This window comes from Dreissena polymorpha, chromosome 10 (genome assembly GCF_020536995.1).
Source record: "Dreissena polymorpha isolate Duluth1 chromosome 10, UMN_Dpol_1.0, whole genome shotgun sequence".
NCBI lineage: Eukaryota > Metazoa > Mollusca > Bivalvia > Myida > Dreissenidae > Dreissena > Dreissena polymorpha.
The window spans coordinates 38489059-38509189 of NC_068364.1; the positions used below are offsets into that span (position 1 = coordinate 38489059).

The 20131-nt window shown below is 35.4% G+C and overlaps 1 protein-coding gene across 7 annotated transcripts in view; it reads left to right on the forward strand.

Moving 5' to 3' along the window:
* Window positions 1-20131, forward strand: part of LOC127848500 (uncharacterized) — a 458919-nt gene that overhangs the window by 210508 nt on the left and 228280 nt on the right. For 4 of the 7 annotated variants that reach the window (XM_052380999.1, XM_052380995.1, XM_052380996.1 and 1 more), the window contains exon 4: window positions 10172-10236. The exons of 1 other annotated variant lie outside the window; for it this stretch is intronic. In XM_052380999.1, coding sequence (XP_052236959.1) covers window positions 10172-10236 — 65 coding nt within the window. Of the gene's footprint in view, window positions 1-7365; window positions 7432-10036; window positions 10237-20131 lie in introns of those variants that run through there. 2 more of the 7 variants (XR_008034546.1, XR_008034544.1) reach the window with 2 other exon arrangements.

The following is a 20131-nucleotide window of genomic DNA, read 5'->3' on the forward strand; positions in this document are numbered from 1 at the left end:
TTACTGAATTAGTTGTGTCCCAGAGGATTTAATGTACTAGACAGTAAAGATACTGAGCTGGGGATATTAATTGCGATTAAACATTATATTTTAGCTGGATTAATAAGTATATGAAAAAAACACTTTAGGGTTTGTTTTCATATGCATGTTTAAATGTCAATGCAATACAGTCGATATGCCTCTTTTTAACAATCTTAACCCATTTTAAATATACGGATATGATATTATCGAACTGATGGTTTTACAACAAGCATACATTAAAATGTGTCTTAAATGCAAAACACATGAACTTGATAGTAGGCTTTGATGACACATTGAAAAGACTGATCCCAAATTGTGGTATTAAAATATGATCCATTTTACTTCACAGTAAATTATTTCTGCAGAACTGAAAAAGATATGCCGTGAGACAATTTAGTTTGTCATATATAAGTATATGATCGCTGAAGTGATGAATACAGGGTAAAAAATAAATTTTAGATACGTAGTCATTTTATGCATTTCAATTATGGAAATTAAAATAAACTTCACAAATACTTATCACTTACTTATTTCAATTTATACTGCATACATAGTTTCATCATCGTCAGCTTAACTGCATAAATAAACATTATAAATATCAAATTACACTAACTTGTATTCACAAAGTTATCCATTACTGAAGGCATATTCAAAACAGAATGCACTTCATCAAGTGTCAGATTATTCATACAAATTTTCACCTGTACCGGCAAAACACAATACCTAACTATTTTCGTGGCATACAGCAAACTTTACAATGCTGTAAAGATCAATTACCAACATAAAACAACTTAGTTAACAGTCATTCGTAACAATGACAGCCTACGCTAATCAAAATCAAGGCAAAAAATAGTTCATGAGTACACGATGTTTTCATGAACCACTGTTTTATTTAATGAACAGCTAATGACCTCCAAATGAAACCAAAAAGGGTTTAAACAAGTATTGGTGTAATAAATAAAATTTGTATAAATGTTTTTCTTATCCATAACCTAACACATTCAGTAAATGTTTAGTTATAAACATTTGGTCCATGCCGTTTCAGTTCGTAATTAAATACGTGAATTTATTTTATATAAATTGAATTATTAGAAAGTGCATACATTTATAATCATAAATTTAAAAAAGGGTACTTATAGTAAATGCTTCATGTATGTAATAAGTTCAAAAGCATCTATTGAAAGAAACATCCATTACCTTAATTAAGTTGTTTTTATCCAGTGTTGTATTACTCTATTATTGATAAAAAGGTAATCTACTTCCTATAAAGCTGTTTCTGATTGGTTTATATTTCAGACTGTTCTGCTGGGGGATGGGTTTATAAAAAAATTGAATTATGCCAATGAGATTTATTTTCCTTCATTTGTCAGTTAAATTATTTATTCATGAACAATTAGCATGAAAGTGTCTCCAGCATGGGTGTCCGCACATGGGGGCAAATGGGGTCCGCTGACCCCACTCTGGAAAATCGGTGTGGGGAACAGATATTTGAATATGGAACAATCTTAACGTGTACAATTATGATTCCTGAATTAAACAATTGGGTCCGAATGACCCAGGGTTAGTTTCACACGAACATCAACTCCCATTCAAATGTAAACATATCATGAATGCGGTTATTGCACAATTTATTGACTCTAAAAACATTGATTTAAACATGATTCATTTGTGCAGAATCGAGGGGAAAAGTCAATAAATAAACATTTATTCAGTCCCAGAATAAGAAGTAAAGGCGACATGGGTCTCAGCCGAATTTCTCGATTATTTTTTTAATAAACATATTCTTGTCGGTGTTGATCCGATCACTGTGAACGCTCATCGTTCATAATCCTGAGAGCCATTCGTTAGTGTTAATAACATGATCATCACCTCAGGCACGGCTGGAAACAACTCCGTTTTTGTTTATCAAGTTAACAAAATTTGACTCATTCAGTTCGATGGATTCCTTCAAGTTCATGTTGTACCATGATGTTGCGTCTTGTTCAAAATTACCGATTTGATAAAATTCGTCAATGGTTCGGACTGTATCTTTACAGTCTGAGCGATCGACGTTTTTGATGTGGTTCGGATGGAGTTGATATAACATGAACGCAGGCATATACGATTCTGAAAATCGGCTTCATAGAGACTGGATTAGTGAGTCCATATACGGAATATATAATTGTGCGTCGATAGTATTCTTCACTGGTTCCACCAACATTTGCTCGGTTTACTTGACGGCCACATTGCCGTGGTTTTGTCATGGAAACACCAATATCTTCGGCTGCTTCAAATGCCGAACCGAATATATCTTCCGCGAAAATCGAAACCGCATTTTCTCGAAAATTTGTGAACATCGATGTTAGATTATCGACGTGTTTTTGACACTGATCATGACTAATTGAACAGCCCAAAGTGCTGGCGTGATGGGCTCCAAAATGGACAAATTGGCTATTATGTGAAGCGTTATCACAAATGTCACCGTTCCACTTGCAGTCCATAGCTGATGTCTGGCGTCCTTTCTTATTATGTTCTTTTTGCGCTAAATATTCTAACTGACGGCGTATTTCGATGCAATGGTTAATGAAGATTCGTATGCTTTTATACTTTGCAGTCCACCTTGTTTCGCTTTACAATGGTGGGTTCGGAACTAGCCGTCTTCTCTTATGGCTCTCTCTGAAATACTTAATGAATGCTTTCACAATTCCTATGGTATTACGTGCTTTGTAAACTGTATTTATATCATTTACAACAAGATGAATACGGTAAGCCGAACAATGTTAAACAATGCGAGAGGATAATCGGCTATAATACGGGCTTGTACACCATGTTCTTCTCAAACCATAGTCGAGTATCAATCGTATCTTCGGCCGCGTAGCTTGTTTAAGTTCAGACCGTACTTTTTGCACTATTCAACGATTAGTTTCTGTGTCCATTTCATCAAGTACTGTATATCCAAGGAACTCTTTTCTTATGACGAGTTTCTTTTCATCGAAAAATCTCAGTCCGATAGACCGTTGCTCAATTCCTGAGATATTAGCAGTCTCATCCGCTAAGATTGAGAATCCAGTTGAATTGATAGCTGCAGTAACATCTCTCACAGTCTCTTCACATATACTAATCAGTTCATTTTGGATTCGAACCGAGGTATATTTGGCATTGTCACTTGCATGTTCCATTTGTGTCTTCAATACATCATCACCAGATTCGATTCGGAACGATAACAACTCATTCAAACTGCCGGATTTAGAATCTTTACCCCTAGTGCAATGTCATGGGTACCACAGCAGATAATGCTCGACAAAATTGGAATTAATTTTGCACAGTTCCTTGAAACATTTTCATTGAAGGAACTGTCCAATAATCTGTCGAAACGACTTTCTGGATTTGTCGTGTTGGCAAGGTCGTTTTTAGCGTCCTCTCGAGATTGATGATGCCAGGCACTACTCATTCGTTTTTTCTCAGCGTTTTGTAAGTCGTTATACTTTCGACAAGATGCACTGATGAAGGCGCCTCGGTTAATAGGTTGTGGAAATAACACACATAGTTTACATACCGGTCCTTTGAGGAGAGGCGAATACGCTTGCCACTGATATTGCGTCAACCAAGGATGGCGTAAACATCTATTTCCTTTGGAGTCTTGTCGAAAGTCGTAGTCAATTGGAGGTATGCATGCGTTTGTTAAAAGGAAATGGCGGGTATCACTAGATATGATTCGATCGTTATTGACTTGCTTCCCGATATCCATATCATGGCACACTTGAACACTTCGAGCGGTTGGTGGTTGAGGATCGGGGGTAGCGCTGGTTAACGGTTCAGGTTCGGGTTAGCGCTGGTTGACGCTTTAGGATCGAAGGCAGCGCTGGTTGACGGTTCGGAATCTAAAGTTGATTATCTGGCATGGGCTCCATTGGCACAGATACGTCAAAACTGCAGTCGCGCTGTTTGCTTGGAGATGCTCCGTCGTCTTCAGAGGAAGGCTTCGCGTCAGATTATCGCTTGGTGAAGTAATTCCTTATGTCCATTATATTAGGTCGGATATATCTGATTCTGAAAATAGAGCTGTTAAGGATGGATTAACAAGAGGCTCACAAAGCGAAGGCGAGCAGTAAGATCAATTATATGATCAAAATCATGATACAAGAATGAGGGAAGCCTTTACAACTTCTTTCGCGCCATGCGCTCCTCTAGGGTAAGGCATCCAAAAATTTCGCGAGAAGAGCGAATTCAGCAACATTTATAATCATACACATTTTTCAAGGTTATAACATCTGCGTCACAAGAATTCTATTCTCTCAGCGTTAAGTTAAACTGAATAGTATTATTACTAGATGGCTAAAATTATTGCGAAGTTCACTTGGGCGAGGTCGACGCGGGATTGAAATTTGATCCTACACGTACAACTGTGCAAGTCTTTTAAAATAACGAAATACAAAAATAATTCCTGAAATTATCATTATATGTATATCATGACTATAACACCTCATAAGCAAAGGAAGTTAAGAAAGTGTTCAATAACTGCTGGGAAGATTGTTTCAGGCTTGTCTGCAACACCAGCGTCTTAAGTAACGACGAACGACAAAGGACAACCGTTATTATTTGAAAAGTAACAAGCCCCGTCATCCAGTATATCAAGGAATTGAATACGTCATGATGACGTATTCAATACGTCATGTACATAGGCGGATCCCTAAAATCGCCAAAGTAAAGTCAATTCATTTGATGTTTTACACTTAACTAGATCTAAATCACCTATTTAAACTTGTCAAAGCATTCAAAATTACTAAAATCGTGCAGCTTCCAGGGGGCTTCTCCCCCTCGACAACAAAATCTATAAACTACATTTGTATGCACTTTTTTGGCATTATAAGAAGGTATTTTGATGAAAGTATATAAGGCGTGACATGCTCGAGAAGTGGTTGTCAAAGCCTTCAAAATCATTAAAATCGTGAAGCTTCCGGGGGTCTTCGCCCCCCCCCCCCTCCGGACCCCCTAAACGATAAACTATGCATGTTTTGCATTATAACAAGGTGCTTTGATGAAAGTATATTTTATGGCGTGACATGCTCGAGAATTGGTTGTCAAAGCCTTCAAAATCAATAAAATCGTGGAGCTGATTCGCCCCCTGGGCCCCCTAGCAGGGCTTTGCCCTGTCCCCAGCAAATCTTTCAATATCCCGTCCCCCACCCCCCCCCCCCCCCTAACCAGAAATCCTGGATCCGCCTGTACCAAAATTAAAACATTCGTTATGTTTTCTAGAAACTGCATGATGACGTAGGTACCTTCATGGAACTCCATGGAAAGAAAATCTCCACTGTAGGCATCTTTAGTAGATAAAAAAACATCTTCGAGGAAAAGACTAATACGAAGATCCCGTCCTAAAACGGGGTATTCCGATTCCTACCAAGACTTACCTATCGCATTAGCTATTGTGGGTTAAAAATATTGAATGTCTTCAGATGATGAGTGATGACTGATGAAAATTCTATATGAGACAAGTAAATATGATCAAAGGAGAGAAAAACAATAGGTATTACCCACTCCAATACAGTCAATTTATCGATTGCAAATCCTAACTCGTAACCTTCAAGATATACTTCATGATGCACCATTATCTGGCCTTATTCTTAAAATGTTCTACAAATCAGCCGGAAAAAGAGGCGGAACCCCACTTGACCTCCCTATGATCATTCCTGCGGACGCCCATGGCACGGATGGTCGAGTGATCTATGCGACAGACTTTTACTCAAGGGATTAGTGGTTCAAGCCCAGTTGAGGGTTACTTTTTTTTCTTTGACTAATTTTATTCTTGTTTTTACAAGAGCTTTTTAGATCCAATTTTTACATCAATCAATATAAGCATCTAATGACAAACTTAAATATCTGCCAAAATATGTGAAAATGTCCCTATAAAGTAAGCTCATGTTTGCAAGGTTGACTATTCAGTTCTAAACTAAACTGAACTTTGAGTTGTTAAAATGCTAAAGAGAACTGCTATACACATAGACCATTCAATCAATCTGCATCAGACTCCAGATGGCATTACCGGGCTTGTTAAAGGGACTTGTTCAAAGTGTTGCAACTGAGTTTTTTTTCCAAAATTCTAATACATTAAAAAAAGGAATATATTGATTATATTCAAACCAGTGATATTGAACTCATAACTAAGTAACATGTTTAGCAACATATTGTTTTTTAGATAACTGATGACTCAAAATTGGTAAAATTATACAGATTTTTAAAAGCATTTCATCAATAATTTTGAAAATACTGTATTACTATAATATTATTTTTTTTTTTTTGCTGCAAAATATTAAAGCCTGAGTGGTGAAGTTTTTGTGTATTAGATTTTGCCTCCATTGGTCACTGGTTTAAATCATAGGCAAGATTTTTTTCAACCTTTGTCCTTGATTTTATAATTATTGATTTTATAATTATTTAAGTATATTCGAAATATAATTTATTTGTTCAACATTACATTTAATGACCTTTTTTAAAATACCAAAATATGCGGGTAATTCCCTTTAAACTGTTTCACCCTATTTTCAGATAATGGTTTATACCATTATTATCAGCAAAATGTTATGCGCTATCAAGTTTCACCCTATTTTTCAGAAAATGGTTTATACCCTTGCTATCAGCGAAATGTAAACCTACATTGAAGATCTCTTGCTTTTTACTTGCCGTATGTATTTGAAGTGTGTTGTGGGCTTAAACAGCCAATATATCAAACATTTGCGAGTTTAAAGTTTTGTGCATTGAATATTATACTGACTTAAAACTGCGAAAGTCTTTATGCAACACATTCTGGATTTTATAACATTGATTGTATTAATAAGAAGGGCCAATATAACAGTGAATAAACAATTTTTTAGTAGGTGGACAGTTCACAATAAATATTGAAAATGGCAACTTCTGAAATTGCAATTCATAAAAGTTCAGATCAGATTAATCCAGACCAGATGTATGTGAAAAAGAAGTCTGAGTATAATGTGAAAATAGCAAGTGACACACGTCAGACTTGCTACGTCTCGGGAATTTGCATTATGCCTAGTGGTGAGACCATTGTTGCAGACTATACTAATAAGAGAGTGAGAGTGTTGGACAAGCATTACAATGTGTCAAGTGACTTGGAAGTAGATAGTAATCCGAAGGATATTTGCCAACTCAATCTCTGTCAGGTGGCTGTAACTTTTAATAAAGCAATTCAATTTATCAACGTGATCAACGGGAATCTGATGATTGAGAATAGATATGGACTTTCTTATAATAGTATAACGTTACAACATGCTGCCCTTTGCATTACTTTCTATAAGGGTGATTTGTATATCACCTCAGGCACTGCTCTCTACCAGTACACCTTGGGCTTAAATTTGGGCAGTTGGCTACTTAACCAATCCCTTTATGAGGATAATGGAGGTGGCATAACAGGTAAGATGTGTTTTTAATATATGAAACGTAAATTTCATTTTGTTAAAACATGTATATACAGTGGAAACCTAATGGCTTAAACTCGCCAGGACTGACAACAAAAGTTCGAGCCAACCGGAATTGGAGCCAACCGATTACTAATACACCTTGTTTACTAAGATGAATCTGCGACATATTTACATCTCCAGTTGAAGAGAATTCATAATGAAAAAAAATCCGTTTAGGGTAACTCGCCCTTGAGTCGATTTTGTTCTTGAGTGGGACATGTTTATCTTTGAAGTTTTCAAAGATCAGTTTTGTTAAGCATGATTTGTGACGTTATACCGAAATATTTATCCTTCATACTCAAACAAAAATAATTTTAAATAGAATGTTATATAACATTTTATCTCACGATGAATTTTGATTTGTTTAAGTTTTAATTAGACGCTTCTTCTCGAGACGGAAAATTCAGAATTTTCAATTATCGATTATCTTTTTACGATCGCCGTTTTGGTCAGATTCGTTTGACAGCATTCACAAATGACTAAATATTAAAAACATAACCGTATTCTATAATAATGAAAGGTAATTTTCAGTGGTTGACTCTATTGTATCGGTATTACAGTAACAAATGAATTACAACTCAATCATAGCCCTTGATGCGAACGCAATTCGCCCTTATGGCGAACATGAGTTTATGTAATGGCAGAGGCATACGGATGAGAATTAACCACATATTCATTCCAATTAACATGACTCAAGCTATAAAGAAGAATCCCACAACTCACAAACACCAAGAATCACACAATCTTTTATTTAGTTATGTCTGTACTTTCCTTCACCAAACTTGGTCAGAAGTTGAATCTAGACAATACCTAGGTCAAGTTCGAATATGGGTCATGCCGGGTCAAAAACTTAGTCATGGGGTCACTTTGTGCATTTCAAGGATTGGGCATGGTGTCCGCTCTCGAATTGAAGTAGTTTTCATCCGATTTTCACCAAATTTGGTCAGAAGTTGTGTATAGATAATATCTTGGTAAAGTTCAAATATGGGTCATGCCGGGTCAAAAACTAGGTCACGAGGTCACTTCGTGCATTTCAAGCCGAAGCATTTAGCATGGTATCCGCTCTCTAATTAAAGTAGTTATCATCCGATCTTAAACAAATATGGTCAGAAGTTGTGTGTAGAAGATATGAAGGTCAAGTTCAAATATTGGTCATGGTAAAGTTATAAAATTGTCCAAAACCTTCAAACGGGCGTATCTTGTGAAAGTTGTGGCACTCTTGTTATAACTTATTTTCGTCAACATGTTGATAAAAGAGTAAACTTATAAAATCAACACAAGGCTGTAACTGTGCAATTTGCATTTTTAAAAATATAGGAAATGGATAACCAAATACATGCTTAATACAAAACTGTGTCAGTGTTAAGGGCGAATGTGCACGACTCATGGGCGAATTCAGTCGGAATTGTTATTCAACTATTTTTCAATGAACATAAGATGGGAATCAAAAAGTCCATAGAAACGTACTCTCAGAGCCTTTGATGATTTTTGTTATGGTGGCTCTCAGCCACCGTTTGGGTTATAAAGCTGAGAGTTGAATAATTGCAACTAGGAATCAAAGAATTATTTTTTAAATAGATTAATATGATATTGCTTTGACATATGTCAAAGCGTATTATAACTTTGTTGTTACAATGTACATTGGGTGCAAATGTCAATGTCATGAATAAATCATTGTTTATTTTATAACGTCATATAGCAATATCAATTTATAAATAAATTGCTAAGTTATAGGAATATTAGTAATTATTTTATTATATTAAAATAATAACTTTTGTCATAAATTACATTTTAATTCTCAAGTATTTTGCAGTATTTTTTTTTCGCCATCTTGAATGTTTATTATTATATGAATTCAGTAATTGAAATTGTGCTTAGTCATATGATGTCATTCATTGAATCGTGATCTTACTACGAGTATAAATAGGGCCAAACTGTCGTTTGGCTTCAGTACCTTTTGGGCAATCATAGAGAACAGATCGGATAGAAACGGTTCGTTTTGTAAATGGATTTCCAGATTGATAACTTGTGATTGTACTAGCGATAAGATAAAGAATACTTTAAGAAACATAGAATAACTTAAATAAATTAAATACTCGATGTTAACGATTTTACTTAGCTTCCAAGTAATTTGTGGTGCTGGCAACATCTGACGGCCATCAGACGGACCGGCATTACACTATGATAGTTAAAACCTGCACAAGCCTGATCACAAAGCTTTTTATAATAGACATATACATACTGCTAACCCTTCCGACTCAAGGTTGAGTTACCCTAGTAGTGTACTACACTGTACTTTCTTCTTTTGAATTAATAAAAACAAAGTATATACCTCATATTTTTATGAATAAATACTTTAAAACCATTACACATACAATCAAACAAATATAATATAATAAATGTACATGTATATTATATCAGCACATGTATGTAGCACATTTTATATTTATCACCACCGTGCATATGTTACACATTAATGAACATTTTTGTCTCATTTCTTAAGTGTTAATGTCTTCAATGCTAATCTGATTATGTAGATAATTGTTCATGCTTTGCAGTTTACAAATGTGCATTCAGTCCTGATGGTGACTTTATCTATGTCACAAACTTCGCCCAGAACAAGCTCTTGACACTGGCCATAGATGGCACCCTGCTGTCAACCTTCACTGACCCTGCACTTGAGGGGCCGAAAGGTGTACACGTCACACCCACAGGACAAGTCCTTGTCTGTGGTATCAGCTCCCATACTGTCATACAGGTCGATCGTGAGGGGAAAAAGAAAATGGCAACTCTGGCTTCAGAGAAAGATGGACTGCGCTACCCAGTGTCAATCTGCTACAACACCAACACTGGCCAGATCATTGTGGGACTCTATGCTAGCAATACAATCCTTGTTATGGAATTGTAATAGCTCATTTACAATGTGTGTGGATACAAATTTGTATATAAACATAGTTATAAATGTAATTTCCGTTTTTTCTTTGAATGGTGCATTTAGTCAATGCAATTTATATTTGGGTGAGGCAAAAACATATTCATACATTTTATCGTTTATTATTTTACAATTAAAAAAACTTAATTTTGGAAAGTAAATTGTTTTAATGCTTTAAAGATTGTAGCAAGCATGATTTAAAACAATCATGTATGAAAACTGTCAACTGATCTTGAATTAAGAATGTCTGTAAAATCTGTACTGTTTTTTTATTAATTTTTAATGTAATGGTACTAAATTTAACTATTTTTGGACTAGATCGGGATGTGTCTGTGTTGATCTTTCTTAACGAACGAAACAAAAAGTCAGGGTAAGCAAATACAAAAGAACCATGGGCTTGTTATTGGAAATGGTGTTGCGTCTGGACCATGAGCAGAGTGAATAGTTTGAAGAAATGTTAACCATTACATTATGGCAATTTTGAAGCAATAAACAAGTTGCATAGGTTAATTATGGTGTTTTCGCAGCCCCCTCTCTTTAAAACCCTCATCCCAAAGTCGGTTAGAGTTCTTCACTCAATGGCTTTCTCCCAGAAACTTCATTTCAGCCACAAGGGCCTGGAAGGGTGAAGGTTGCGCCCACACTGTCGTTTGTCAATTTAGCCATTTGAGAAAATATTTAAAACATGCTCAAACTAATTGTGATTAGCGAAAATGCTATAATCACGCTAAAGTGTTCTTGAATACGTGTGTCAATTTTATTCCCGACTGGTTTTCTACCGTCCTCTGTTTGTTTAATTGCAGTTGTAAGCATTTAAACAGTAAGAGGTAACTGGTTCTCACCAGAATATGCGGCCTCCTATGACCTTATTGTTTTTTAAGTGCACATTTTAGCTAAGCCAATCAACATTGAGCTCGCTGACACCTGACATAACGTATTTGAATGAAACCTCTTGGGTAGAGCAATCGTGTAATAAGACAGGCATGGTTAAGACAAAATTTGTCTGAAAAAAAGATTAAAGGTCATTCATTTTATGCCATTGATATTCAATCTATAACTTGAATATGCAGTAATATTTGTAATATTTCCCAAAAAGATTGGCTTATTGCAAAAACGTGTTATGAAAATAAATCAATGAAGAGAGGTATGATCATAATTTATTTAAAAGCTTAGTATTACAAACCTTCCTGTCGAGTATCGATCTTAATTAATTACCGATAATTAGTAAATCATTACGTCCAAATCAAAACCTTACTAAAAGCGTAATAATTTAATCAAATGAATGTGTTTAAAACATTTTCAGTTGTGAATTCATAATACAGGTACAGCAATTCATCTAGTTTGCTATACAAATGGCAACAAATCACATGTCTGTTTAGTTGCTGAAATGGCGTAAAGCGTCCTCTGGGCAATAACTTTTCTGACAAAAAAAAACAACAATCTTAAACAACAAAGCATTAGAGCATTTTAAGAGTCATGAAAAGTTATTTACATGTGGCTCCGCTTTAACAAATAAACACAATTTATCGAATGTAATGTATGAGTTAAGGAGCAGAAGTCAAATACATTTACTGTTGGTAGCAATAACTTTAAAAAAATAGCATGCTTAGTCTAAAGGTTAGAGTTTTGAAATGGAGATAATGCAAAATTTTGATACTTTGATGTTGTTCTATGTAGATAGCAGGATTTATTTGTAATGTATGTGATGAATCAATTGTGCTTTAATTGATCGATCTTGTAACAAATGAGCTATTGGGCTATACCTGTAGTTGTGTGTATTATAACTATGCAAAGTGTACTTCCATGTATTAAATAAATGATGTTATTCTACTTTGACATGTATGATTGTCATGACATCTTATATTGACAACTGTATGCAAGATTATTATAAGTGATAATATGTGCTTTGTTATCATTAAATGACATTTAGAAAATACACTAGTTAATATTTTTCATTTTGTTACCTGTCACAACCGACAAACGAAAACTGGTTTGCTCAAAAACATTCAGTGTGAGCTCTGTGTAGGAAGGTATTATAAGGTGACTTTGACCTTAAATGCAAACAATCTTAATCACATATAATAATGGCATTTTATTTCATAACACACCATAATATACCGTCCTAACGCTGTTCCATCCCCTTGTGATTTAAGCTCCATTGGGCCACTGGGATACTAGTACTTCGCCAGCGATCTACTTGACGACTTCGACATATCTTTTCTGCTTGCTCTAATTCCGCTTAATACTGTATTTCCAAGGAGTATCTGACGTTTAACATGTTGCGGTATCTTACAAGAAAAACGCATATCATGAGTTGATACTTTGTCAAAGTTTTTGGTGACATAGTGGTGGTCCGGGTGTCGATAGATAGCGCTGAACTTGCATTCGTATTTTCATTCTCTGAATTGCTCTCATTTTGGTATTGGATTTTTTTCAGTTCAAGATGTTTTGCCTTCAACTTTTTACACTCCTGTCTCTTCTTTGCAAAAGCCTTTTTTACTCGCATTCTTGCTCCCGCCTTTTGTCTTGAAAACAGGATTGTTTACCACAAGTTCTTATGAATATTGGGTGTATTAACATAGACGAAGAAATTTCACGCGCACAAGCCCTCCCGTTCATCATGTTAAATGTACACGATCTTCAACAATAGACAAATTAATTATATTAATACATGCCATGGCCAATGCGTCCCAACAATCTATACCAGAGTTCAAGCTTCATTTTTATATTAAAATGGGTATTTGAACATTATATACATACTTTGGAATTTTCGCATAAGCTGTTAAACACTATTGAATACATACACACACTCACTGTCTTCAGTGTACCAGTGGTGAAGTATAAACAGGCTAATCAGTGTGCACAGGAAGATGCGGTGGTTATCATTCTTAGCGTAGTAAAGAGTGGACCGACTTGCAAAACTTGCTCTTAATCTTAGTTGTTCGCAAGCTAACAACTAAAAAACCGAGTACGTATGCCAAATACTGTTGTTCACAGAACATTATTGTATTTCAGCTAATGGAGCCACATATATCTCAGAGACGTGAAGAATCACATGAAAATGATGATTTAAACAAGTTAAAATGTATATATTATTATTCATATAGATACTGAAAAACACACGTTGACGCATATGCGCTTACAAGTAACAGAATACAAGATCTTAACTACAATGTAAAGCCTGTTGTTCATGAATATTCCTTATTCTTGATCATACAAATAGTTTTCCGAAAAGGCTGGATGTATAATTCATTGCATATTGCAAAACATTTAAAATGGCATGAAAATAATATGATCGGAAGATATACGTATTAAATATCCTTGTGTAATGACACAACAGACCACCATGGCATGCAACTGTTTGTCCTTAACTGTTAATACTCTCTTGGTTAGTCGTTGGAAATTTAACACATTTGATAAGTATCTTCTTGCTGTCAAGGACAATTAAGAAACTATATTCAGCTATAAAATTGTATATGTCATAAATATCGAAAAGGGACTTGTAAAACCGGTCCTTTAAATTGCATTATTTTTTCGCGAGAATGGACCTGTAAAAATACTTATAATGAGTTAAAAGGAAGGTATTTTGATAACAAATCCTACCATTGAATGTGTTGCATCACAGTTTCGCATTACAGACGGACGAACAGATTTGAGTAATGCCTATACTACTTGCGACTGGGTATAATACATAAAAACCTCTAATAACCAAGGCAGTGGCTAGTCGTACGACCCCGAACGGCTAGACAATAGGCTAGCCGTACTGCCCCGTACGGCTAGACAATAGGCTAGCCGTACGGCTTTGTGCGTAAAAACGACACTATTTCCGTTGTGTACACGTGTTAGCGTTATCTACTGAAAAATGAACGGTCATCTGTTATCCAGGCAGAGAGTTTACTCTTGTGTTCACGTCTCTGATTTGTATACAAACGTAAAAATAACATACTATAAAACTATAAATGATTGACAGCTTGTAAAAAAACATTAAGCAAATTGTTGTGGGAGACAAATCTTGAATACCTAAAATACACAGGCCGGCTAAGTCAGTTAGTAGAGCGCTTGATTACAAATCGCGAATTCATATAACGTGTGTGGTCTTGAAATCCTTTTTATCATTTTACTGCTTGTTCCCTACCTCTTTTTACCTACGTATGTATACCAGGGTGTAGAATCAACGGGGTTCTCAGGGGTTTACACACGAGCTGGAAATGATATAAACACACCGTTAAGAATTTTACTTTGCAAATATCTCCAGTTATTGAAATTCATCTTCAAAACTCTTTATTGCATAGAAAAAAGTTGTTCTTGCCATTTGCGCCGATATCTTAGGTTTTAAGAACAAATCATTCAATACGTTTGAAATCGGTGAAAATTTTCGGTGAAGCATAACCGTATAAATGAATGAAGTACACATATTTTTTCCACAAGAACACATTCTTATTTAATGAAGTAATTCTGATGTATTTCACATTGCCATAAGCAGCAGAAAAAAATCTATATTTTATGCATAAGTGGAAATTCTTAAGAAAATTTGTTTTAAAAAGTTAATAAAAAAACACCACTTAACCATTTATGCCTATCGTCTAGAAAAAAGGCCTTTGCAAACAGCGTACACCCTGATGAGACGTCGCATCATGCGGTGTCTCATCAGGGTCTGCGCTGTTTGTCCAAATGAATTTCTGTAAGACATATTCTAAATATAGAAATACGTATGCTAGACATCCCTAATTTTGGAAATAAATTGATCCAATTAAGACGAATGGGAGAGTCCACTGGGCATAAATGGGTTAACGGTTCCCACATTGTCACGCGTTCCTGCACGATGTATGTGCGATAAGTTATTGTAAACAAGATGGTACAGGAAAAGCGAGTTGTTTAATTTACCACCGTGATATAACTGGTATATTGTTTAACCCATTTAGCACCTAACCAGCAGACCTTGTTTTCTACCGGACTCGCGCTGGAAAGCCGACCGCCAAATGCAAGGCAGAATCTCTGGGCGTCAAACCAGTTCATGTTTGTGTTGTTAGCAACCTTGTGGATGTATGTATGTGATGCCTATGAGAGAAAATAGACAGTATTCCTGTAGGGTAAGGTAGACGACTCCATAGGTCTAAATATTGACCATTTTTAATTATTATTCACACGTGAAAATGATCATCTTCGTATTTTAAATAAAATCAAAGGTATTGCGATTATTTTTTCCGTGTTTCGAAATGTAAACCAACCCTTAATTTCTTTCTCTTTAATTTCACCTAAATGTTTCGTAAACAGTGCATTTAAGAACGAATCTCGTGTCCTCATACACATATCTTTCCAATGCCCTTAACACGAACCCACTGTATTTTTCACTTGATGTAAGAGATGCCCGTTAGCAGAACTGTGAACCGTTGTGCCTCAGTCACGAATAATCCGGTCGCCGGCCGATGTGTCCGATCTCCAGGCATCGGGAAGACTGGACACGTCGGAGCCGTCCGCCGTCCGATGAGTGACAAAGTTTAAAACCTCATGCCTCAGTAACAAATAATCCGGTCGCCGGACAATGTGTCCGATCTCCAGGCATCGGGAAGACTGGACACGTCGGAGCCGTCCGCCGTCCGATGAGTGGCAAAGTTTAAAACCTCAATCATAAATAGACACCGATCAGCGTCAGATCAGCGGCCGACGTAGACAAGAGGCTTATATAGTATAGAATTGTCATTCAGTGATGTTAATCAGTGATATGCAGCAAAGACAAATTAGCGCCCGAGTCGATTGTGACGAAGATATTTCGTACATATTTTTCTACAATAAGGCTAGTATTTCATCTATCCGCATCTGTATCCACGTCCGTATCCGCAAAATCATAATACGGACGCTATATTCCATTTATCCGCATATGTTGAACGTATCTTTCTTTTATTATATGGATAAAACTGAAAATTATAATTGAGATGATTATTATGATGGGCAAACTTGAATTTAAGTAGACATAAGGTTCAAATCATCATTCTGTCTGTAAACGAATACAAATGGTAAATACTAGTGATTGGAACGAATACTGGAAACGATATTCGAATATTCGTTTGTCATTATTCGAATATATTCGAAAAATCGATTTTTATACCTTATATTAAATGCCCGAATTTATTACCCTCCGGAGCAAACTATTCCTGATTGCCACAAATGCCACTTAAATCGTATCTTATGTGCAGCTTTGAAAAACAGGATCGAGTAATATTTTTTTTAAAGATCATTGGTTATTATGCTCTTTTAAACAAAATACTGTTTAGTTTCATTAGACGTAAGATATTTCAGAAAAACACATAACCGTAATTTTTTATTTTATTTCAATACTTATATAATTATTCTGGATTACTTTCCATCGATAATATTTATGCTTTTGGTTTCGCTATTTTTTTCTGGAATGAAGAACCATTTAAGAACGATTGCATTGCTTTATATTTGAGAAACTAAATTCTGATTAGATTATCATTAATTTGCATATATGGTTAACGGAATTAAAACATACATGCCAGATCTCGACGGGACAGTCCCGCCAGTTTGGTGATTGTTCCATCGTCCCGATATGAGACAATTTGTCCAGATATTCGTTAAAACATTCTATAAATTCACAATAAAATTCGCTATTCAAGCTCTGTCTGGCTAAAAGTTAAAATCGCTATATATATAATCCCTTATTGCCCCCTATTGACAACCAACTTCTACTTCTCGAGTGCAACATTACCGGTATGTAAGGCGTAGATAGCTCTGTTAGACTGCATTAAAGATTAAAGGTTAACCAATCGCGAGAAACAAAGCTTAAACAATGTTCTGTTTTCTGTACTCTTCGATATGCATAAGGTACGGTAGGCTAAGTGAACAAAGCAATAAGTAGACTTATCGACTATGTAAGAATTACATAAAATAAAGCTTAATTGAAACATAATTTGAGTGAGGTTATGAATATTAATTGGATAACTTGAAACGAATGAAGTTATTATTTTAAGTCCCCAATATTTAAAGCTTAATGTCATGAACATTAAATACATGTTAGCTATTTAAATACAAAGTTCAGTTAATTTGATACTCAATGCAAGTGCTTTCGTTCCAAAGAATTATTTTATGTCTATTTTACTCATGTCATATTTCAAATTTAGATTCTATCTCTCAAAACGCAGTGTTGCGAAACGGACACATTTATTGCTTCAAACTTTATACAGCCTGGATTCGATCATAAATTTCGTGAAATTATGTACAAAAGCATAAAACTGTATTCACCCGGGATTCGATAATAAATTTTGTGACAACATATTTAAAAAAATATGTGTTTATTTCGTTGTTTTGCTTCGTTGCACCCTACTTCGGTCCATGTGAGTTACTGTGTCGCTAATGTAGTTTAACCACAATAGTTATATTTCCCCGATAAATTAATGAGTTTTGCCATTCAATGCGTACACATCAAAGCCCAATTAACAATCCAAATCGACGAATGTTTCGTAAATTATGTCGTAAAATAAAGTTAACCCATACAAAATCAGTGTCCCGTATATAATAGCCATAATTTCAACGCTAGTTGTGGTCTGGTAACTTGTAAATGTATTTTATAAAATCTATGTTACCAGACCACATATAGCGTTCACATTTTGGCTGTTGCTTTAAGGAACAATAATTTTGTATGGGTCAACTTTATTTTACGAAATATTTTACGAAATATTCGTTGATTTTGAGTGTTAATGGGGCTTTAAATAATGTATTGTACCAAGTTTCTGACTACAACGAGCATGGTGTCCATTAGTTATTAGGTAACGAGTGGCCGCTATGGTTTGCTTTGAGTTTATGAAGATTTTCTTTCATTAAGTTCTTTAAAACGTCCACCTCTCGGTCACTAAAGGGTTTAGCCCGTTTTTCGCTTATTTCTTTTGTGACAGAGTCAGAGGCCATATTGGACAATGTTCGTCTGACAAATTGCGCGAAAACGACGTCATTTTCAGGGTTGCATTTTAGGTAATTTTACTGTGCTAAGTTAACAAATTGCAATGGTTAGGTTACAACAAAGTAACCATCGTTTATACAAATACAATCATCTTGCGGTAACATAACCATGTAAATAACTGCGTTAATCAAGTTACTAAAATTATATTAACCACTGTTTATACAATTGACCGCTGAGGTTACAAATCTGTCAAAAGACCTGTTAAATGTTTATCAATATTCGTAAATGCTTTACATAAATTTACTTTCATTTTCGACTGATGTTCAGAAAATAGTTTGTACATATTGCATAACTATGAATTGATAGTAAATCGACGATTGGTCCATCTCCTTATTATCTCGTTCATTGATGGAAGCTGTTATCAAAGCAATGACTTATAATGGAAACCAAAACTGCGACTTTGTACATGTACTTGTAACTTTTTGGTAGTATATTTGAACACAAATAGAATATTCAAATATGAATTTTGGATTCGAATATTAGGCCGATTTTCGAATATTCAAATATTCGGATATTCGGTCCCATACCTAGTAAATACCTTAAACATCTTCTTCTATTGCCTTGGCTATGCTTTTCCTAACATCTGAATTAAAATCAGAGTCCCGATATGCAGAACTGCGTTGGTTGTATTATTCCGGGTTATTTTTCACGAACTCGATTAGTTTTTCAGTTGATTTTTTTAGATAACAGCCCCTCATCGTGCTAAATGCCGTCCATATCTTGTCCGCATCCGCATTAGAATGCTCACTTGAGCGTTCTTTTGCGGACGCCTATTCGGACATGCGGATGCGGATGAATGGAATAAGCGCAGTGCATTTCTACTTGTATTTTTTTACGGATGCGGATATGCGGATGCGGATACGGACAGATGGAATAGTAGCCTAACGGAAGCATTCGTCTTTTTAGTTAGTGTTCGTGTGCCATATAAATAGATATGGTTGCAGGAATTTATCAAAGCGCTGAAGGCACTGTAGGTGTTCGCTGTTGTATAAGTTTAGACGCAACTCAATTTAAAAAATTATGTTACAGCTTTTTATATGGCAAGTTTTAAATGAATACAACCCATTCAAATTTATAAAGAGTGTGTCTAAAAGCACAGGTTCAGATGTGTTTTTTTTATAAATCATTAATTAGAAAATATAATTTAAGCTTCATTTTGGGTAAACAGGACTTAATTCTTATGCATAAATTGTCATCCCAGTACAAGAGTCTCTCTTTAAACGAAAAACATTATAAAATAAGAAATGTCGTCCTTGATTAGCGTGTTTGCATTGCACAGGCTGATCAGTATGCACATGCTAATCTTATTTGACATGCATTAAGCCCCGTTTTCCCTGATAGCAGCCAACATGTACAAATTTTCGATAAAAAACAATAGACTGGCCAATCTCGTGTTACCAGCTGTTAAACACTATTACTTTTACTCATATACACCAACTGCAGTGCACCAGTGAGTGGTGGACTATAAACAGGCAAATGTGGTGGTTATCTTTCCTAGCAGACGCTAATAGCATTTGTCGTCTGCTGCAAGAGGCAGTGGCTGTCTTCCCATTGCGTAGTTAAGGCTTCTAGGCACATACTGATTTGCAAAATATGCTCTATAACAGCGTGAGCTAACGCTCACACTAAAAATGAACCGTTAAACTAAATTTAGATTCACATCGTACATGCATGATTTACATGCTGGCGAATTCCACTGTACAGACATTTTCGATTTCAGAAATAAATATCTGGCTTATTTCGCAT